This window comes from Schistocerca serialis, chromosome 1 (assembly GCF_023864345.2).
Source record: "Schistocerca serialis cubense isolate TAMUIC-IGC-003099 chromosome 1, iqSchSeri2.2, whole genome shotgun sequence".
Classification (NCBI taxonomy): Eukaryota; Metazoa; Arthropoda; class Insecta; order Orthoptera; family Acrididae; genus Schistocerca; species Schistocerca serialis.
Genome location: NC_064638.1, coordinates 945,885,655 through 945,909,827, shown reverse-complemented (window position 1 = coordinate 945,909,827; position 24,173 = coordinate 945,885,655). Strand labels below are relative to the sequence as shown.

General features: G+C 39.1%; 1 protein-coding gene across 2 annotated transcripts in view; it reads left to right on the top strand.

The window, feature by feature from the left end:
- LOC126412585 (3-hydroxyisobutyrate dehydrogenase, mitochondrial) overlaps positions 1-24,173 on the top strand; it is a 69,602-nt gene that overhangs the window by 4,763 nt on the left and 40,666 nt on the right. For both annotated transcript variants that reach the window (XM_050082251.1, XM_050082243.1), the window contains exons 2-3: positions 2,044-2,126; positions 7,978-8,156. In XM_050082251.1, coding sequence (XP_049938208.1) covers positions 2,044-2,126; positions 7,978-8,156 — 262 coding nt within the window. The remainder of the gene's footprint in view (positions 1-2,043; positions 2,127-7,977; positions 8,157-24,173) is intronic.

The window sequence follows — 24,173 nt, the reverse complement described above, 5'->3', positions numbered from 1 at the left end:
TATTGTTGATGTTGTAGCAGCAGCAGCAGTTTCATCCAGAGACATTATACATTGCATGGATTTTGTGGGAAATAACATAGCATAAAAGATTTTAAAGTGTATATAACTCTACATAATATCACATCCAGAACTCCACATACAAATCTGATGAACTATATGAATTTCACTGCACGTTTTTGTATTGTAGGAATTAAGATCTGAATTAGTTTTGAAACTTTCAGTGTACATTTTTATGTTAATCCAGTTTTTTATGTATAGGGACATGGCAACAGTAGAAAATTTAGGTGTTGAAATCATTGTTTTGAGAGCATTAGCCTTGAACTGTTGGTAATTATCCTGACTGATCATTTTTATAGTGTAAAAATAGTTTTCTTGTTTGTCTTATTATTAATCCAAAATTGAGGATGGGAGACTAGATGTAAGCCAAGTAGGACAATTCTGTTTCTGTCTACTACAAATGATACTAATGACAAGTAACAAAAAGCAAGCAGAACTTAGCTTTTTAGTGAAATAAGGGATGCAGGCTTTCCAGTCTAAATTTTCATGAGTTTGCCCCCTTGGTGATAGCCACCCTCTCACTCTGTTTAGTTCATATTCTAAGATCTAGGTTGTGTCGTGGGCTTGTTTTCCTGTGATGAATACAATTATACATATTCAGAAATAAAGAAACTATTCACAGCTTTTGGAACTGTTAGGTTGTTCCTTAGGAAGGAAATACAGGCAAGTGTGGGTTAAGATTAGAAAAAGAGGTAGCTATTCCAGACTTCAGGGTGAGAGGGAAAAAATATCTCTGTTTCCCTTCAGCCTCATTGCAATTCTGTCTCTCTCTCTCCCTCATCCAAGGGTGTTAGTGATCTGCCCCTCCTTTCTACACACCCCAATGTATCCCTCTTCATCCCTGAGGAAGGAACTAATACTTCCAAAAGCTAGGAATAGTCTTCTTCACTTTCAAAAGTGTCTGTCACCTGTACTGGAATTTTGACTCCCAAAGGTAACTGGCAGCAATTATAAGGGGTATAAGTGGCAGTCAAAAAGTTTGTTTGATAGTCATACAACCAGAAATGTTATGCCAATCAGGGAAAATTGTCATGAGCATTTAGGAATAATCTGACCATAGCACCAGGTTGGAGATAGCCGTTTGGTAAAACATTCTGTCCTACTGTGTGAAGCAGTCCCTAAATGCCTGCTGCACATCCTTGTCTGACAGGAGTCACTGACTCTTGAAGGCCCTTTTTGAGGGACTGAAGGTATGATAATCACCTGGGGAGAGATCAGAATAGTAGGGCAGGTGCTTGAGCATCTCCCACTTGAGTTGGCATAATTTCTGCATTACGACATTTGCGATATGGGAATGTGACCAACACCGAATTTCAACAGAAAATTAATGAGAGTTCACTGTGTTGGATATTCTATAGCTAATTTTCTCCTGTTATTTGCAAGCAAAGAAATTTCATGTTCCTCCAGTTTTATTATTGATATAGACAAGTGTGGAGAGGTGCCACAACATAGTCTTAGGACTGAAAATTGCAACAACAGAATTTTCTGAATATTTGATCTCTGTTTTACAGGTGTCAATGCCAAAAAATTGCAAGTAAGAATACATAGTGTCAAAAAATCTCTTTCTCTTTAAGGGCTTATGTCTGTGGGGGTCTGAACTACTTGGCACAGCTGGAAACCTAAAATGATTTCAATAAATAAGCTGTTTGTTCACTTTCATCTAAGGCACTGCTTGTCCTGCACAACTCCAACACTCTCCCTACAAATACTCTCATTTGCTTTTAATTCGTCCAATGTAACCTGTATCCATGACATCGAGAACCTGAGAAAACTGTCAGTACTTAATGTGTCAGTGATGGCTGACGATTCAAATTAAACCACTGACAACAGCTAGGTCACTTCCTTGTTCCTTGGTTAATTAAATTCATTCAAATTGATTAGTGGTAATGATGAGAAATATTATCTCTTGTGTTTGAATATGAGCACTAAGAAAACTTTTGTAAAAATCCTAAACACTTTAATATACATCTATTTATTGTATTACAGACACACTGAAATGTATAAACAAAATTGGCTTTATTGGACTTGGGAACATGGGTGGACCAATGGCACGAAATCTTCTGAAAAAGGTATTTCATTTCATAATATTGTATTTAACATTTACTAATGACTGACCATTAGTTACTTATTTAGATTAAAGTACTGATACCATCTATTAATAAGTATAATGCTTGATCTCCTTATAGAATTGTAAATTATTGTGCACCTTTTTGAATCATTACTTTGTGTTGAAGCTATTGTTAATTATTTCTGCCGTACATTTGCTCATGATTTCTTATAACAGAACAACTGTCTGTCTTCTTTCATCATGTTTTGCAATATGTTCAGTGGTAAGTGGCTTCCATCAATTTGCTTGCAGTAATTAGGAAATAAAAAAGAAAACAATTTCTCGTATACAGGAATATTATAAAACATACTATTTTCTCTGTGTTGTGATATCTGTATTGTACCGAATAGCTGAGAGGTTTATAGAGGATAGTATGCTTTATAAGCTGCCCCATAAAAAAACAGCACTATTAAGAAGGCAAAACCCATTTTTCTATGTATGAGGTTTGTAGGGGTGTCTGTATAAGAACAGCAAAGGAAATCATTAAACTCTTGCAAAAGTGATATGCTGGACATCTTGGAAACATTGAAGCCTCCATACCCTGCTGTCTCATAGAGATTTGAGTACCATTTTTCTGGTCTGCCAGAACTGTATAGTCACATGCACATAGAAAATCTACTTCATTTCATTTGGGAGAGAAGTAGTACTTGACATTATTGTTGCTTCCTGCCCTACTTACCCTTGAGTGGAGTTAGTGAAGAGGAGTTGAATTACCTTATCTTCATGAGCCGGTCCCCACCAAAGACATAGTGTGAATAAACTATTTTCATATGCAACGCATTATGACAACTAAAGAATGAGAGAAGAGAAAATCTGCTCAGGGAACTGTCCTTGCCTTATGAAGTATGTCTCCTTAAGGAATAAAATAAATAAAAAATGTACACATCAAGTGGCAGCAGGAGAACACACATATAAAGATATTAAAATTTGCAAGCTTTTGGAGCCAGTGGCTCCTTCTTCTGGTAGAAGCGTTGAAGTGGAAGAAGAAGGGGTGAAGGAAATGACTGATGGGGTGTAGGAAATGGGGAGAGTTCAGAAAAGTTGCCCTGAATCATGGGTCAGGGGAGACTTACTGGATGGGATGAGAAGAAAAGCCTTTCTTTTCATGCCGTCAGATAAGCGTGTGTGAGTGCAAATTGTACAATCTAAGTAGCTAATTAAACCATGCTGCTGAGCGAATATATAAGATGTACATACCATAGGGATCCTACAGTATCCGAGCTCCTCTTCCTAAACAAAGGTATCTCAGAGTTGCATTGGTGTAAGCAGTCCTTCGAGACTAAATTGTAGTCTCCCCTGGTGTGAACCTCCTGTTGGTTGTGTACTTCCACCTGTCTCCATTTCTATTATGATCTCTGCCTCTGCTTCTCCGCCCTTAACATCCTTTTCTGTTCCTGGTAACCCAGTGAAACCACAATGCAGTGTTAAAAGCCACTAACTAAACCACGTACATAATGGAAAGGATGTCAGTTATTGTGCTCCACCATTCAATATACTGATTGCCTTAAGTAGGCTGTATTTGATAGTATGTGAAACTGTCAACTATGGAGTTAGTAACCATATGGATTCAGTGTTGACATGACTCTATAACATTGTGGAGAAGAGGTATTTTGTTTTAACAAATGTAAGGCATTAAGGATATCCCCAGAAAGTTAACATACTAGTGATCAGAACCGGTTTGAAAAGCTTTTAAGGGTGTTGCATGGTAGGTTGTGCTGAAAATAATTCGATATGTTGCACTGTTTCCAAATTAATTGGCATTGAAATTAGCCAGTCAGGCCATTGCACATTCAGATTCAAGTTGTCCACCAGACACAATTAGTGTCAATTGTTCTCTTAGCATAGATGGTAGCATTCTAGCCTGCTCGGCCTTTGGCTCAGGTTGAATCCTTACTACCATCCCATGCCGAACTTTTGCGTCACTCTCTTGTTCAATTTTAGGAAACCAAAGAAACAACATGTTTGGTGACACTGTCTCTGAAAAGACACTTGAATTTGCAAGAACAATGGCCTGGCCAGCTAACTTCAATGCTAAAAAACTCAGAAATGATGCAACATATTGAAGTTTTTTCTTAACAATTATTTTACAGCCCAACCTACCTTGCAACACTGTTACAAGCTTTCAGACCATTTCTGACCACCCTGTATGTAATACCCTCCCCCAGAGACATGCACTTAACAGTGTTGTTCACTTTCAGTTGTCAAATACAGCAAAGGCATGCAGTCATGGCAAAACTTTCGTGCCATAGATTTTGTCATCTTGAGGGACAATAATACTCACATGCACTGTTGGAAAAAAATACATTACTCTCAAGGATTGCATTCCATGGTAGCAGGGTATTCAATTCAATTCAATTCAATTCAATTTTTATTTTAGTGTACTGAGGGGCTATATAGTTAGTGACATATTTGTTGGGATCATCAATGATAAAATGGCAATCAGAAGGCCTGTCTGTGCTCCCTCTGTTTTGATTTTGCAGGCAGTACCTATGTTGAGTTTAGAGGTGAACAGTGTTTGCAACATTCATTCTAGGGTACAAAAATGTCCCACTAATGAGTACACACTCCTGCTGAACAGCTTCAGCCATTTGAATGGGGACTCACTATGGGCCTTTGGGAAGCTGGATGGATGGAACAATCGGTTGCTGCACATGTCGAACACAACATATTCTTGGTGTGTTGCTACTTTCAGCAGTGTTTTGAAGAACATTCCCACACCTGTAGTCCAGATACTGAATGCTCACACAGTACAGGCACAAATCAAGATTGACACAATGGTGGCTGACCCAACATAATCCACAGACAAAATTCAGGCAAATGTTGCTGTGTCATCAGGGACCATTGAGAGTCATCTGCTTGCAGCAGGATTAATGTCCAATGTGCAGCTGGCTAGGCTACCATACCATTGACACTATGGCATGGACCATGCATGGTTACTCTGATGTCATGAAAGAGGTGACTGGTGAGTCTAATACCACTCTCTTGTCTTCGGTGATCAGAGTAGTGTTTGTCTGTAAGCGAGTGATGAATTTATCCATGTATGGCGCAGCATTGATGAGCTGGCTATTCCAGAGTGCATTCACTCATGACAATTGGATCCCACCTCATGCTACATGGATGCACGCGTTTCTGCATTTGTTGTTTGATAATATTTCACATAGTTTTGCTGTTGTCTGCATATATAGTTTGCAAGCACCTTTGTGGTGTGTGGCAAAGTGTACTTCTGGTACCATCATCATTTCACCCCTTCCCTGTTTCATTCAAGGACGATGTATGGGAACAATGATATTCAATAAACCTTCTTATGAGCTCTGATTTCTCTGATTTTCACATTCTTGCTATTTTGTGAGACATGTGGGAGGAAATAATATCTTCCTCAATTATTATTGGAATGTACTCTCTCAGAATTTCAGTAGCACACCTCTCCATGATACACAACGCCTCTCTTGTAGTGGCCCCCTCTCTATTTTGATGAGCATCTCGATAACACTCTCGCACTTACTAAATGGCCCATAAAAATGAAGCATGCCACTCTATGTTGGAACTCTGTCTCCCCTCTCCCCTCTCCCTCTCTCTCTCTACCCCTCACCCAACTCTCCCCCTCTGCCCCTCTCCCCCCACCCTCCACCCTCTCCCCCACCTCCCCCTCCACCCTCTCCCCCACCTCCCCCTCCACCCTCTCCCCCACCTCCCCCTCCACCCTCTCCCTCACCTCCCCCTCCACCCTCTCCCCCACCTTCCCCTCCACCCTCTCCCCTCTCCACCACCCTCCACCTCTCCTCCACCCTCCACCCCCTCACCCCTCTCCCCTCTCCCTCACCCTCCACCCTCTCCCCCCCTTGTATATAGTTGTATATATAAACATTTGAGCCTTTGGCAGAATGCATTGTTTAATGTACAAAATTATGAGAACTGCCAGCCAGTATTTATTTGCAGGAGGCAAAATACCAGTACTGCCGATAGGCATATAATTACAAAAAACACAACATTACCCTAGATTTTGGAATCAGCAGTTTCTTTCTAAGGGAAGTGAGAGTGATTACTTTGGGAAGGTTAAAGGGGGAGAGTAGGTTATTGATTTACAGAATATAAAAAACCTTTTTGGCCAGCATCCACAGTGTAAGGTTGTGATACTACACGTGGTCTCTCTTCTAAAAGTTGTCAGGTGCATTTTCCCTGCAGTTTCAGCAGATATTTGCAGTTTTGTTATTACAACATATAGCTGGACTAAGCCCAAACAAATACTGCTGGACTTGTCTTTCATGTGACGCCCAGTGTCAGTGGAAAGCTGCAAACTGTTTCCCATTACAAACAAAATAATTTTTAAAGTGGAATCTTAGGTGTGCATTTGATGGATTGGTCCCAGTTTAGTCTAGTGTGATATTCATTTTATCTGTATGTATTGACAGGAACAGTAAAACATGAAGATTAACAAGTACTCCAGCAGCAAGAGCACTGTCCTGGCCCACACTGATTGCTGCTGCCATGCAGAAGCACTACTCAGTTGCTCCCCGAGCACTGATTATTCTTTGTGTTTTACTGTTCCTATTAACATATTTTGATAAAATGAATAATGCGCTAGACTAATTAATCGGAAATGAACCGACACTTTCTGGTGACGTTGGGTGTCAAATGAAAGATGTGATGAGCAGGATTTGTTTAGGCAAACTCCAGCTACATAATTAAAAAAAATTTGCCACAATGCCACCTGTAGGGACAAAACAGGTGTAAAAATAACCAGATGTCAGAGGGAGGTCAATATTTTTATATAGAATACGGTGATATGCCATTTCAAAGCATCCCAGTGAGATGTCATGTAATGGTGTCCAGTCTGAATTAGTGACAGATGAACCTTGTGTGTAGTTGGGCATGGCTGCCCGCTCCGAGCATGGCAGAACTGACAAAAGTAAGCACCAGGCCAATGTAGCCAATGCAATTCTTAGAAGATTAATGATTAATGTCTGCAGAATTACCCCATTGCCACTAATATACATATTGTATAAGAACCGCAAAGACAAGATAAAAGAAATTGAGACTCATACACATGCAAACAGATAGTAATTTTTCCCTCACTCATTTTACAAGTGCACAGGAAACGGAATGAGGCTCTAATAAACTTGAGGATGTCATTACTGTTCACTACCTATAAGCACAATTATTATATCTTACAGCCTGTTCCCCCCCCCCCCCCCCCCCCTTGCCAAATTGCCTTTGCTTACTGAATAACATTTGCACATTATCAATTTGTATTATGTAAGAAGTACAGTAATTGTGTGCTCTTTGAAAGTTTTCTATGACATTGTTACACATTAAGCACCAGGCTGAAGGATGTTATGAATACAATTATGTTTAACTATGGATGTGTTCTTGAAGGTAATGAGACTTTAACTATTGTTTTGATGCTTAAATAAAATGGGCTGCCAAAACATCTATTCACTGAAAGGCTGACACTTCTTGTTACCACAGGTTGGTAACTTATATTTTGCCTATGTGCTTGTACACAATTTCAGTCATTTAACAATTTACACAGTGTGTAACTGACAGTAAACATTTTACTGCAATTAACTTTAAAATAATGTTCTCCCAAGTGTAACAGTGTATCTCTTTTTAGTAGTTCATTTGTTCCATCATAACGATCAGCATTAATTTATTTCATAGTTACCAGTTTCCTTTCTTTCCCCATCAGTATTATGTTGTATTTACAATTACTCGTGGTGAATAAGGTACTGCAAATGACCAAAGTCTTGTCAAAAAGAACTGTAGCTGCATTCTTGTGTATTTGGTTATCTAACAAACAACTTTATTCAACACAGGGGAAAAAATTGTCAGTCTTTGATGTACAACCAGAAGTTATAAATACCATTGCACAAGAAGGTGCCACAGCCTGCAGCTGCCCTGAGGAAGTAGCAGCACAGTCGGACTGCATCGTCACTATGCTGCCCCACGGTGCTAGTGTGCGAGATACGTATACTGGAGAGAGAGGAATCTTTAAGTAAGATGGTCCATATGTACGAGAATTGTAAGATGCATATGTGCATGGACAATATACTCACTAGAAATTATGAATATGAGGGTCATAAAAGATGAAAATCCAATAAAAATAGAAGCATAATTACTTTTCATTATTAAGGAGAGCTTTCAGAGATGTAGAACAAGTCAAATTATGCATTGACTGACAGATATAGGCCCTACAGCTTGCTTGTATAATGTATACTAACATACTAAGCATGTAGCTCTGTAAACTTTCCCAGCATAATAATTGGTTGTACTCATGTCTAGTCTCCAGCCAGAACATACATCTGGATAAAATATTTTGGCAGTCCACCTGGCCGCCATTTTCAGGTGAGTAAGCGACCGCACTATCTCTCTGGAACTGAAATCAAATACACTGCAGCGGCAGCACCACATGTTCACGACATTTGTTATTAAATAAAAAATTCATTGATGCCAACACATGGTGACAAAGCTTAGCTGTTTCTTCATCCAATTTTCACCAATTAACAGCAAAGAATCTTCAAGAAGAACTCTGGTAAACTGAGACACAACATCAAAACAAATGACCAAATCCATGGCACTGAGACACAAAGACTTCATACGCTGAATAAAAACCAGAGAATTGTAAATATGGTGTTCGCATATTCCAGCATGGGGACTGAGAATGGACACTATGTACTTGCCTAAATTGTAAGTAGGAGCACTGAAATTGCTAAAAATAGGCCAAAGAGGAACTCCTTGCTTGTGTACCTTAGGCAAACCGTATAATCTTAGTGGGACTGCAGCACCAGGTCAAAGTTTTTTAAGAACATCGTCAAAGTAAGTCATCTTCAAAAGTGAAAGCATCTTGCTTTTTATATGTTCAGTTGGATTGTTCTGCAATCTTCGGTATGCTAAGTCTGCAAGCAAAAGATGCATTTTACCCACATAATCATCCCACGAAAGAAGAACCATTGCATTGCCCTCGTCCGCTGGAAGAATTACTAAATCCAGCCCTTCTCTGATGAACCAGATCACGACTCTTTCAAGTGAGGATATGTAACGTTGCAGGGTGGCACCCGACACTTGTTCAACAGTGGAAATGAATTCAGTAATGGGAACATTCCTGGGTGTAGGGGCAAAATTCAATCCCTTTTCCAATACTGCCAGCATAGCATCGTCCAGTTGTTTGGTCGTGAAATTGATCACAGCATGTCGATAGGTGTCATCATCCGTTTTTGTAGACTAAGAAAAAAGCCATTGAAACTTCAAATATTGCTACTGATGGCGTTTGCATGGGCCCAGTCTAATATTGCCCAGGACGAACTGTCAACCCAATCCCAGGATGCACCATTGAACAAGCAGTGTCCAGATTTCCCGACAATCTAACTGATGAGGTTAGGCGAGATCTTTTATACGATGTGTCAGGTGCCACCCCCGTGACGTAATGTCTTGCTTCAATGAGCCATGATCCAGTCCATCAGAGAAGACAAGGATAGTAATTCTTCCAGTGGAAAAGGGCAATGCAATGATTCTTCTCTCATGGGACAATTATGTGGATAAAATGGATCTTTTACTTACAGACTCAGCATACCGAAGATTGCAGAATGATCCAGTTGAATGTATAAAATGCAATACACTTTCACTTTTGAAGAACACTTTTTTTGATGATGATCTTAAAAAACTTTGACCTGGTGCTGCAGTCCTGCCGAGATTATACAGTTTGCCTAAGGAACACAGGCAAGGAGTTCCTCTTTGACCTATTGTTAGCAATTTGGGCGCTCCTACTCACAATTTAGCCACGTACTTAGCATCCATTCTCAATCCCCATGCCAGAAAATTTAAACACCATATTTCCAATTCTCTGGCTTTTATTCAGTGTTTGAAGTCTTTGTGCCTCTGTCCAGTGGATTTGGTCATTTGTTTTCATGTTGTGTCTCCATTTACCAGAGTTTCTCCTGAAGATTCTTTGCAGTTAATTGGTGAAAAATTGGACGAAGAAATAACTAAGCTTTGACACCATGTATTGACACAGATGTATTTTTTATTTAATGGCAAATACTTTGAACAAACTGACAGAGTGGCTATGGAGAGTCCATTATCAGCCATAGTCGTTAATTTGTTTATGGAAGATTTTGAGAACATCACACTGCAGACAGCATTCTTAAAACCAACTTGTTTCTGGAGAGACATCGATGATACCTTTATGGCACGGCTGCACAGAAGGGATGCTCTGGATCATTTCCTAGATCATTTTAATTGTCTGCATCCCAGTATTAAGTTCACAATGGAAGTTGACAAGGATGGAAAATTTCTGTTTTTAGTTGTCTTGGTCTGCAGGAGGGATGATGGGACATTAGGACATGGTGTTTATCATAAGCCTATTCATACATCAAGTTGTCATCCATTGTAGCAACACAACATGGTCCTACGTACATTGGTAAAAAGAGCTTAAACCATCTCAGATGCAGATAGATTGACTCAAGAACTGGATCATCTAAAAGCTGTGTTCAAGTAGAATGGTAATACTGACAGTCAGATCCATCATACTCTACAGATTAGACCTTCACAGGAACCAACAGAAGATACAATGGTGGCATTCCTACCTTTTGCAGGGAGCATATCTTCAAAAATAGGAAGAATTTTAAAGAAATTTGATATTAATAGTGTATTCTGTCCGTCAGCTAAGACCTGAGCTCTGCTGGGCTCATTGAAGGATGATTTGGGTTTGAGAAAGTCCGCAGCCTAAAAGGTTCCGTGCCATTGCGGGAAATCCTACATCAGACAAGCGATTTGTACAGTCTAGGATCATTGCATGGAGCATCATCACCACTGCATTCATTTCAGCCAGAAAAATCTGCAGTGGTGGAACATTGTCTTACTGAAGGACATAAAATGTTGTACGATTAGACATGAGTAGATGCCCTGTGTTGCGGTTTTGGGACTGTGTAGTGAAAGAAGCCATTGAACTCCAGGTATCTTACAATATCATAAATGGAGATAAGGGGTATCCTTTAAGTGAGAGATGGAGTGCCATGTACATATGGTCTGCAGCCGAGCTGGGCTGCAGGGGTGAAGCTTTGACAATGCCAGCCACTTGTGCTGGCGAAATGTCAGTAAAATCATTAGATGAATGTCGGCCAAAGAACCCGAGACAGAAGCCAATAGGCAGTTTCTCAACAAGTGCCCACGAAAGCCTTAACTATTTGACATTAAGAAACAACAGTCCTTGTTTCGGTCATCAAAAACTGTCAGTAGCATTTGGTACTGATTTATAGTTTCCGCAAGCTTGCATCACCTTTGTGCTGTTGTGCTTGTTGCTAGAGGGCAGTTATGTAGTTATGTTTGCGCATGCATGTTGGACCACAGTCGGTGTACAAAGAAGCCGCTGCGGTGTGTTTGATTTCAGTTCCAGTGAGATAGTGTAGCGGCTTACGCACCTGAAGATGGTGGTCAGGCGGGCTGCCAAAATATTGTGTCCGATATGTTCTGGCTGGAGACCTGACATAAATACTTTGAAGCATTTATATGAAAAGAATAGATTGCCACTCAGCAGTTGGAGAAACTGTTGAGTTGCAGACTGAGTGGGGCCTTAGTGCCTAGAAACAGTTGGAACACACACACACACACACACACACACACACACGAGAGAGAGAGAGAGAGAGAGAGAGAGAGAGAGAGAGAGAGAGAGAGAGAGAGAGAGATAGTTGTTGTTGTATACGAATGTGTGTGTGTGTGTGTGTGTTTTTACTTTTGAAGAAGGACTCTGTTTGAAACTTGATTATTTCTAGCATTCTGTATCACTGTGTCTGGCTATGACTCAACACATCCTCTAGCTGGTGGGTAGGAATCTATCCTTTCCATTTTGTTGTTACTTCATCCTAGGTTTTCCACTGTTTATTTAAACTAAGCATTTGTGTAACTTTCACAGAACACTATAAGCTATCAGTATACTGGTGAAGTTAAAGCCTGTTTCATGTGAACATTAATGTTAACTGGAATTTACATCCCCAATCAAGTATTCTTCTGTATTGTAGTACTGGAGAGTAAGGAATGGTTACTCTACTTTTGAATATTAGGGATTTCCAATTCCCTTACTGGTGTCTGCTGAGCAGCTATTTAAGACTTTTCCAGCAGAATGTAGAACTCCTTTTGAAAACCTAGGTAGGGATGCGTAGTCTTCACCATTGGTTGCACAGCCATGTCTTCTGTTTTTTGTATGATACTAGACTCCACATTAACACTGTTGTTGTTTGTTGTTGTTGTTGTTGTTGTGGTCTTCAGTCCTGAGACTGGTTTGATGCAGCTCTCCATGCTACTCTATCCTGTGCAAGCTTTTTCATCTCCCAGTACCTACCGCAACCTACATCCTTCTGAATCTGCTTAGTGTATTCATCTCTTGGTCTCCCTCTATGATTTTTACCCTCCACGCTGCCCTCCAATACTAAATTGGTGATCCCTTGATGCCTCAGAACATGTCGTACCAACCGATCCCTTCTTCTGGTCAAGTTGTGCCACAAACTTCTCTTCTCCCCAATCCTATTCAATACTTCCTCATTAGTTATGTGATCTACCCATCTAATCTTCAGCATTCTTCTATAGCACCACATTTTGAAAGCTTCTATTCTCTTCTTGTCCAAACTATTTATCGTCCATGTTTCACTTCCATACATGGCTACACTCCATACGAATACTTTCAGAAATGACTTCCTGACACTTAAATCAATACTGGATGTTAACAAATTTCCCTTCTTCAGAAATGCTTTCCTTGCCATAGCCAGCCTACATTTTATATCCTCTCTACTTCGACCATCATCAGTTATTTTGCTCCCCAAATAGCAAAACTCCTTTACTACTTTAAGTGTCTCATTTCCTAATCTAATTCCCTCAGCATCACCCGACTTAATTAGACTACATTCCATTATCCTTGTTTTGCTTTTGTTGATGTTCATCTTATATCCTCCTTTCAAGACACTGTCCATTCCATTCAACTGCTCTTCCAAGTCCTTTGCTGTCTCTGACAGAATTACAATGTCATCGGCGAACCTCAAAGTTTTTATTTCTTCTCCATGAATTTTAATACCTACTCCTAATTTTTCTTTTGTTTCCTTTACTGCTTGCTCAATATACAGATTGAACAACATCGGGGAGAGGCTACAACCCTGTCATACTCCCTTCCCAACCACTGCTTCCCTTTCATGTCCCTCGACTCTTATAACTGCCATCTGGTTTCTGTACAAATTGTAAATAGCCTTTCGCTCCCCGTATTTTACCCCTGCCACCTTTAGAATTTGAAAGAGAGTATTCCAGTCAACATTGTCAAAAGCTTTCTCTAAGTCTACAAATGCTAGAAACGTAGGTTTGCCTTTCCTTAATCTTTCTTCTAAGATAAGTCGTAAGGTCAGTATTGCCTCACGTGTTCCAGTGTTTCTACGGAATCCAAACTGATCTTCCCCGAGGTTGGCTTCTACTAGTTTTTCCATTCGTCTGTAAAGAATTCGTGTTAGTATTTTGCAGCTGTGACTTATTAAGCTGATAGTTCGGTAATTTTCACATCTGTCAACACCTGCTTTCTTTGGGATTGGAATTATTATATTCTTCTTGAAGTCTGAGGGTATTTTGCCTGTTTCATACATCTTGCTCACCAGATGGTAGAGTTTTGTCAGGACTGGCTCTCCCACGGCCGTCAGTAGTTCCAATGGAATATTGTCTACTCCGGGGGCCTTGTTTCGACTCAGGTCTTTCAGTGCTCTGTCAAACTCTTCACGCAGTATCATATCTCCCATTTCATCTTCATCTACATCCTCTTCCATTTCCATAATATTGTCCTCAAGTACATTGCCCTTGTATAGACCCTCTATATACTCCTTCCATCTTTCTGCTTTCCCTTCTTTGCTTAGAACTGGGTTTCCATCAGAGCTCTTGATATTCATACAAGTCGTTCTCTTATCTCCAAAGGTCTCTTTAATTTTCCTGTAGGCGGTATCTATCTTACCCCTAGTGAGATAGGCCTCTACATCCTTACATTTGTCCTCTAGCCATCCCTGCTTAGCCATTTTGCACTTCCTGTCGATCTCATTTTTGAGACGTTTGTATTCCTTTTTGCCTGTTTCACTTACTGCATTTTTATATTTTCTCCTTTCATGAATTAAATTCAGTATTTCTTCTGTTACCCAAGGATTTCTACTAGCCCTCGTCTTTTTACCTACTTGATCCTCTGCTGCCTTCACTACTTCATCCCTCAAAGCTACCCATTCTTCTTCTACTGTATTTATTTCCCCCATTCCTGTCAATTGCTCCCTTATGCTCTCCCTGAATCTCTGTACAACCTCTGGTTCTTTTAGTTTATCCAGGTCCCATCTCCTTAAATTCCCAGCTTTTTGCAGTTTCTTCAGTTTTAATCTACAGGTCATAACCAATAGATTGTGGTCAGAGTCCACATCTGCCCCTGGAAATGTCTTACAATTTAAAACCTGGTTCCTAAATCTCTGTCTTACCATTATATAATCTATCTGATACCTTTTAGTATCTCCAGGGTTCTTCCATGTATACAACCTTCTTTCATGATTCTTAAACCAAGTGTTAGTTATGATTATGTTGTGCTCTGTGCAAAATTCTACAAGGCGGCTTCCTCTTTCATTTCTGTCCCCCAATCCATATTCACCTACTATGTTTCCTTCTCTCCCTTTTCCTACACTCGAATTCCAGTGACCCATGACTATTAAATTTTCGTCTCCCTTCACTATCTGAATAATTTCTTTTATTTCATCATACATTTCTTCAATTTCTTCGTCATCTGCAGAGCTAGTTGGCATATAAACTTGTACTACTGTAGTAGGTGTGGGCTTCGTATCTATCTTGGCCACAATAATGCGTTCACTATGCTGTTTGTAGTAGCTTACCCGCATTCCTATTTTCCTATTCATTATTAAACCTACTCCTGCATTACCCCTATTTAATTTTGTGTTTATAACCCTGTAGTCACCTGACCAGAAGTCTTGTTCCTCCTGCCACTGAACTTCACTAATTCCCACTATATCTAACTTCAACCTATCCATTTCCCTTTTTAAATTTTCTAACCTACCTGCCCGATTAAGGGATCTGACATTCCACGCTACGATCCGTAGAACCCCAGTTTTCTTTCTCCTGATAACGACATCCTCTTGAGTAGTCCCCGCCCCGAGATCCGAATGGGGGACTATTTTACCTCCGGAATATTTTACCCAAGAGGACGCCATCATCATGTAATCATACAGTAAAGCTGCATGCCCTCGGGAAAAATTACGGCTGTAGTTTCCCCTTGCTTTCAGCCGTTCGCAGTACCAGCACAGCAAGGCCGTTTTGGTTATTGTTGCAAGGCCAGATCAGTCAATCATCCAGACTGTTGCCCTTGCAACTACTGAAAAGGCTGCTGCCCCTCTTCAGGAACCACACTTTTGTCTGGCCTCTCAACAGATGCCCCTCCGTTGTGGTTGCACCTACGGTACGGCTATCTGTATCGCTGAGGCACGCAAGCCTCCCCACCAACGGCAAGGTCCATGGTTCATGGGGGGGACATTAACACATTGTCGTGGAAATGTAAGTTCAGAATGACTGTACAATTTCTAAATCCCATCAAGAGTTTCATGCTTTGTTTCATTTTAGGCTCAGGAAAAAACAACCAGTTACTTATTTCTTTTTATGATGAAAAAGTTAGGAGTAAACAAAACATGATAAAATACTGTCATGATTTTCAGAGGGAAGAAATTGTGTTCATAGTATATGCACGTGTAAGGATCCATGGGCTTTATGGACAATTCCTGGAAGGGACAACCTGGATTATTAAAAGATATGTGCCTAATCAGTACTGAAAAATCTTGATTTAATACTGCAAGTGTAGTTAACTGCCTCTAACACATCCAGTTTCTGTATATTTTAAAGAACAAGGAAATAAATTTTTTTCTTAATTGATTGATAGCAAGCAATGAACACCTGAAAGCAAATGACATGATCTATGTAACATACATATGTGCAAATGCACTCAAAAACTATAAAAATGTACAACTTTTTGGCTCCATGTTAGTTATTTTTTGTATAGGAGAAGCCCATGTAATGAACAAAGTGTCACTGGTTTATCTACTGTGAGATCTTGTTAAACTTGAAAAGGGTGTTACAAATAATGAGCAAGAAATGCTGTTGGTATGTGGCCCCTTTAATAGTATTAGGACTGCTATCATTAGGTCTACCACATGCTTGCACCCTAGGGATATCTCTGTCTTGCATGGTGGCCCACTGTTCATTACCCCATGACATCAATTTAATGGAATTAATTAAGCCCTGAAGCTGCTCCAAGGACTGAGGACGTGTTACAAAAGTTGACCTAGAGTGATCCTGAGCACGCATGCCCTCCAGCAATCTGACACCTGCATATCTAATGCCAGTACCGCCATACGAACCCTCTTGAAATAGTGATCTAGGGTTTCGTTATGAACCTGCACTCTCCAGTAATATTCTCGTTCCAACTCAACATGCATACATGCCAACACCCTTCTTTCCAAGATGAGCTGACGAACCATAAAATGCATGTAAAACAGTTCAGAAACAACTAGCAAACACAGTATTGCCGTGGCTTCGCCACACTTAACAGAAGCATGCAACTAACAGTACAGCTCCTATCAGAGTGGGCCAGCCACTTAATTGCATTTAAATACTACACAGCCCAAACAACACTTAAATCTCGTGTGGCTAACCACAATTCACTAGAACAGAGATATGTAACAGAAGCAAGAAAGATTTCCATAAAACAAACCAAGATTACACTTAGTTGCAGGTCTATTTGTTTAAACATCAGAAAATCACAAATTACAAAACGCATTTTACCTGCCTTGGCGGAAGGAAAAGATATACTAATCCTTTTGCATGGGGTCTTCACCAAAAGCAACCTGGCCGTGGCAGGGTTATGTAAACACAGCAGGACCTAGGCTGCAGGTCACACCTCACTCCCCGCGTAGGTGCTTACAGCAGCTTTTGACAAACACAGGACAATTGCAACTCTCTGAAACACACACAAAATACAGGGCAGAATCCTTGCATCAGACATATGTGCATCAGTGTACAAAATGTTCTGTCCACAGAAACCACTACCCTTTAAATTGAAACCACCCAAGGACGGTTCACCAATAATAATAATAATAATAATAATAATAATAATAATATCACTTAGGTGCAGTTTTCAGTCACTTAATACAGTTGTAACTAAGACTTCACTGCAAAGCCAACATTTAACCAGCTCACATAGAGCTCATCCACATACTTTTCAATTAACAACTGTGTAAGTTCCACAATCATCTAGGGAGTGAAACCCCTCTCATCACGTCGCACAGCCACATACACTAACAGCCAACTTACTTGGTGTTTGCACACAACACAACTCAGCGGCTCAAACAGCTTAACCAGATTCCTTCATGGACCTTTCCCTTTATATAAATCACAAAACTTGGATCTCCGAGCTGCCCCAAAACACAGACTTGCTGACCAATACAATTGTGCGGTATATCATGCTGATAGGGCACACCCGGTTGCAGTTGACACTCCTTTCTCTGGAGACGTCCCACATCTCTCTGTGTTTTCCTTTTTGAAAGCTAACGGCCGACTCTTGAAGCCTGCCAACCCAGAAGAAAGCCGTACAATATGCAAAGATCTCATATTCCCTCCATAATCAATCGCAACGATCTAATGAGCGTACCCCATGCTGGCGCCAGTCTGGCATGGCTCAGCTGTTATGGATATTTTATGTATTGTAGTACATACTTTTCCACAGACTGTGAATAGATCACTGGAGATAAACTATTCTGATGCATCCACTGTAAAGAGAAGCTCTGTATCCACGTGGCTTTTAGTTTTTTCTTAAACTGAAGCATCACATGTCTGTAAAGACATTTGCAGATAACAATTGGCTCCAACAACAGTTAGACAAACATGCCTGTATTACTGAAACAAAAAACCATATAGATGCATCCATACACATGCAATGTATGGACATCAGATGCGATTGTTTATTAAAAAAGTGGAAATATAATACTTCAAAAATATTTTCTGTGTGTTGTATCTCAACTGTCTGTATAATCCTCATTGCAATTTTATCATAAATCTTAATGTTGGGTGGGGGGGAGCAATTGAATGTTTCAGTAATATTCTTAGAAAGATGTAAATTGTCTGTTTGGTCATACATCACATGCATTGAACATAAAGGAATAATATTAAGTGGAATGAACATATGAAACCAGGTCTAGTCTGGGTGAGTCAAATGGCTCTTTAACTGGGAGAATTTTGGGAAAGTTTAATGCATCTGCAAAGGGAGGTGGCACGCACTTACAAGACATTTTTATTTATGATGCCTTTACCTTGGTGACACTAGTCTATTTAGGATCCTCTAGTTGGCTTGAAGCAAGCCATTTCAGGATTTTGGAAATATGTTGCTATAATTGTTACCAGCTGATTTAGAGTCTACATTTGTTGGTTAAACTATGAGGAAATATACCTGGGGATAACTGTAGGAAAGGTAACTTTCATCTTCCAAAAGAAAGTGTGAAGCACCATATCTAACATTACTTCTGGCCGTTACCCATGTTCTACCCTCAGTCACATGATAAGAACTAATGGCATAATAATAACTTAAATATTAATAAAAAGTTGTGGACAATATTTCAGTTTAAACAGTTCTCTGTTTCTAAGAAATTACTGCTAATAAATTTCATTAAGAGCCTCTTACTGACTTAAATTCTTCAGGTCCATGCTGAAAGTTTTGAGAAAATGTAAACGAATTTCCTTTATTACAAAAACTTACTGTTATATGTTATTAGAGTACTACACATCTTCGAAGTTTGATGCACAGTTGAGTTTGCAAAACATTCTAAATGAAGACTTACACTGACAAAAGTTTGTGGATAGTAATATCCACATGTACAGATGTTAGTAGTATTACATGTACAAGGTATAAAAGGGCACTGCATTGGTGGAGCTGTCGTTTGTAATCAGGTGATTCATGTGAAAAGATTTCTGACATTGTTATGGTCACATAAAGGGAATTGACAGATTTGAATACAGAATGGTAGTTGGAACTAGACACATGAGACATTCCATTTTGGAAATCATTAGGGATTTCAATATTCTGAGATCCACAGTGTGCCAAGGAGAATACTGCACTTCAGGCATTATCTCTCACCACAGACAATACAGCGTCCAACAGCCTGCACTTAATGACTGAGAGCAGTGGTGTTTGTGTAGAGTTGTCAGTGCTAACAGATAAGCAACTCTGTGTGAAATAACCATAGAAATCAATGTGGGACATGTGACGAATGCATCCATTAGGGCAGTGTGGTGAAATTTGGCATTAATGGGCAATGGCAGCAGATGGCTGACATGAGTGCCTTTGATAAAAGCATGACATAACCTGCAGTGCCTCCCTCGGCTCAATATCATATCAGTTGGACCCTAGATGACTGGTAATTTTTGACCTGTCAGATGAGTCCCACTTTTAGTTGGTAAGGCCTGCATTTTCAATGACTTGCTGAATCCATCCACATTGAGTTTTTGTACTATGCTTGGCAAAAGGAAGTACGACACGATATTATGAGGTATCCAGTGACTTTTGTCACCTCAGTGTAATGCGAAGGTTGGTCAACAACATTTCGTAATTGACATAGACTCTTTGAAGAAATTAAAACTATGTTCATCTGTGAGTCTTCTTTAATTTCTGAGTGGAATAAAAGGGATATTATGGTAGGTTTCAGCTGATGGTGAAGATTGTTGTAACTTGTTTTGCAAGTCTGATATGATCATTGGATGAACAGGCACACTGTTGTGGTGAGGCAGATCTCATAGGTGCCAACCTTTGACCACTGCTGTGGGATTCTTTTGAGAAGTTTAAGATGACATATAGTGACTTGCTATTCTGTGGTGTTGGTCTTACTTTGTTCTTTTGCCTGCATTTCTTACTTTCTCCAGTTCTGTTCAGTAACTTTCACTGTGGAATATTCACATACGTGAGTGATGTTTGATCTGTGAGAATCACCTCCATGATTTAGTGATTCTCACTACAGAGACAGAGGTCCCAGTCTTATTCCTAGTTACCACCTTGGATTTCTTTATATGTAAAGATCTGTAACAGTTCCACTCAGTCCCATGAAGCCAATTGAGAAGTTATTTGATTAAATAGGCAGCAGAATTGATATACAAACCATTTAAGAAGTATAAAATCACAAGGGTTTGCACCAGGCAGATATCCATAGAATATTTATTTATCTTGTACTCATGATGTTACAGTCCCGTCTTGTCATCAATTAAACTGGCATATACTGATTTTTAGCTTCAAAAATAACAGCAAGTAAGCATCTCTTGGCAGATTTCTGAAAATTCAGCCTTCTGGTGATGTTTTAGGTAATACAGTATGTATAAATTGCAAATTTCCTTATTTGAGGATTCAGAGTAACGACTCAGAGATGGTTGCCCAAAAGTGCACTGAATGTGCTGGTAGATGCAACAAAGACACTATTAAATCATTATCTAAAGACACTTTTTCTCCAGTACCAACTAAACACTGTAATTGACTTACATCTTCAAGAGAATTTCCTTGTTACCTGACCTGAACCAACCAAAGAATATGGCATGCAAGGGGAATAATCTCAAATGCAATGGGTCAAGACATGTACACTCAAACCAAATTTGTAAAAAAAAAAAAAAAAAAAAAAAAAAAAAAAAACCCTCTCAAAACTTTCAGTGTGGTCCTCAGATGCAAGCTCTGAAACCTTGTTTTCTAAAGAGAGAAACATGATAATTTTGATCTTTAAGTTGTGCTCCAATAACTACAAATTTTTGTATGCTTATTTCAGATTGCTCGACAGAAATATATTTCAGAAGCATTTTCAGTGGTAAGGATCTTTAAACAGCCTTTGCTTTTGCTTGAAATTGTAACTTGCAGCTGTAGCAAAAAAAAAAGCTTGAACTAGTGTAGATATTTCTGCTAATTTTATTGAAATTATGTTCTCAGATTTGTCGAATCTATCTTAAGCTGCTCTAACTAGTCCATACAGTAACTGTTGTGTACAGCTAGAAATGTTTCTGACTCCTCTTACAGTCTGTTCTCCATTCCACGTATTTTGCAGATGTGAGATGCATGCATGTGTACCTTGAGAAACTATTCATACAATGCTAAACCTTTAATTCTCAGCTTTGAATGTACTATTTGTGTCTTCATATCATTCTCCTTAATAATAATAATAATAATAATAATAATAATAGAAGAGCTATTTAGACCTAATCACAAAATTTAATGTCATGCTGATAATAAATGAAATAATGCATGAAAGCTTATTAAATAACAACTTTAACAATAATTTTTCTGTTTTTCTTTGATGTGAGACTTCACAGGCAAGTGTTTCAGTCTAATCATGGAACAGTGGTAATCAGTGCTCATATCCTTAACATTTTTAATTGAAATCTCACTTCAATAGAGACTAATGGCATTTCTTTAGGAAAGTAAAAATAGTATTAAATTATGTAACAGACTAGCATGCCTGTACTTAACCTTCAGGAGGCAAAAGTCAGTACTGCTGATAGACAGATATGAAACCTTAAGAAACTGTCCTAGCTTTTAGAACTATACATTGGGGAGGAAAGAGGGATAGGATGCGTATGATTAAAAGGTGTCAGAGAGAGAGAGAGAGAGAGAGAGAGAGAGTAGAGCATTTCAGTACAGATGTGATGACAGAATAAGTAATGATGGATGTAGAACTAGAAGGAGAAAGGACTTTTTTTTGGTAGGGATGGAGTAGGGGATGGGGAACAAACAAAGAAAGAGAGTTGGGAGGGGGGGCATTGTATGTTAATGGGGGTTATATCCAGGAGGGTTTGATAATGCAAGAATATGTTAGAAAGTGTAACTTATTAATTCTTTCATAAGTATGAAATATTAACAGTTTGAAGTGTGTTATATTCCAATAATGCAAATGTTCAGCACATTATAGTCTTTTTTAATACTTATCTGATTAATGTTGTTGCAGTCATTCAATTTTTATAGCCTATTGCTAAACAGCTTCCTCACATTTTTTGAGTTCAGTGTTATATTTTCATTTATCATGTTAAACAATGGAAAGTTCAGGTTGGAATATCAACAATTATGAGAAGGATAGGTTGCCAGTCACTGTAAAGACAGCATGTTGAGTTGCAGATAGGCACAATGAAAAGACTGTTACACGCTGAGCTTTTGGCCATGTTACACACTGAGTTTCTGGTGAAACTGTTCTTCGGAGAAGAAAGGAAAACAGACCACATTTGCACAAGCAGGCACACCTCATGCACACATGACTGCTATCTCCGGCTGCTCGGGCCAGACTGCAACTATTGCACTGAATAAAAGCACCGATCCTGAGTGGGGCAGGGAAGGGGGAGGAATAACAGGGTACAGGTTGTGGGAGGGTCAGTGTGGTGTGTGCCTGCTTGTGTGAATATGTATGTGTTCTCCTTTCATTTCTGAAGAAGGCTTTGGCCGAAAGCTCAGTTTGTAACAGTATTTTCATTATACCTGTCTGCAACTCAATGAGTCATCATTATGGTGAATAGCAATCTATCCTTTTCATATATCATGTTAGTCGGATATTCCAGACTCAGATAACAAGCTTAGTCTTCATTAAAATTTTCAACAATACTTGCAACTAAACTCCATCAAAATCATTTCACAATTCTGTCTTCCAACTGACTTCTAGATACAAAACACAACACTGTACAAAACTGTGCATTTGTCAGATATGGAATGACGAACAGAGATGTTACAGATCAGTTATATTAAAAACAGTAAATATTTATCGTTAACACAATCGATTTATGAAAACATTTTTGATTATAATAAGATTGTTTTAAAATGTCACCACATCAAAAAACAAGTTAACAAAATTTCTGCTTTGGTTTTTAAATAAAATTATAAAATTAAAAAAAAAAAATTACTTGGATGCTACAGAATTGGCAGTGGGCAGTGGACATGGGTCAAATGTAAACAGTGTGCAAGGTTTTGTAAGCTGATCTTCTGATGATATTGTAAGGCTTATCAGTGATGTAGGTGGAACAAGTGATGGATGGTGAGTACAAAGGGTGAATTTTACAGCAGGGGACCTCGGGATAGAGATAATGGTATGGGAATGCCATATGTTTTGAAAGGAAGTTATGGAGATTAAGAGGATGTCAGAAGATGACAATGGGTGGTGTGGAGGAGATATCAGAGAGAGAAGCTCTCATTTTAAGATTCAACTTGAGAAAGGAAAGGCTATGACTTTCTCAGATCAGCCTGCCTCGGAGCCCATTACACAACAGTGATCACTAAACTGTTATGGTGTATTTGGGTAGAGAGTTGTTCCACTACAACATGTTAGTTTACAAGTTTGTTTCAGATTTTGTCACTAGGCTTTTGTAAATATGGTCCTGAGCCGCTGCAGAGCTGTAATACCATTAATGCTTTTTTGCATTTGGGGCACTATTGAAGTATGTTTGTAAAGTTATGGTGAAGGAACAACTCACAAGATGGCACTGCACAACAGAAATTATGATGTTGAGGTGAAAGACCTTAACAACTTAAGTATATGAAGATTGTAAAATAATAAGTTAATTTAAATATTCCAAATTTATAGAACTGAAGGTAGATGGAGGGCTGTTACTAACAGTCAAGTATGAAAGCTCGTTTCTTTTGTATATTTTTGGTCTATTGTATCATACACTGGGACAACTCCTGCATAAAAAAAGATATTTATAGCACACATAAGAAATATCAGAACAATCTGTTGCATCAGTCTGTGCACATTCTGGAAATTGCTGTTAAAGTGTCATCGGATTGTAATTCTGCCATTTCAGTTTGTTATACATTCCCTCATGAGATCTTTGGTTGTTAATATAGATTTCAAAAGGAATTGCAGCTGTTGCTTGATGAAAAATCAGATGAACAAAACATTGGCATATGGATAAAATTTTTCTAATTAGTCTACAAAAACTATCACAGTATTCTGTAAATTTT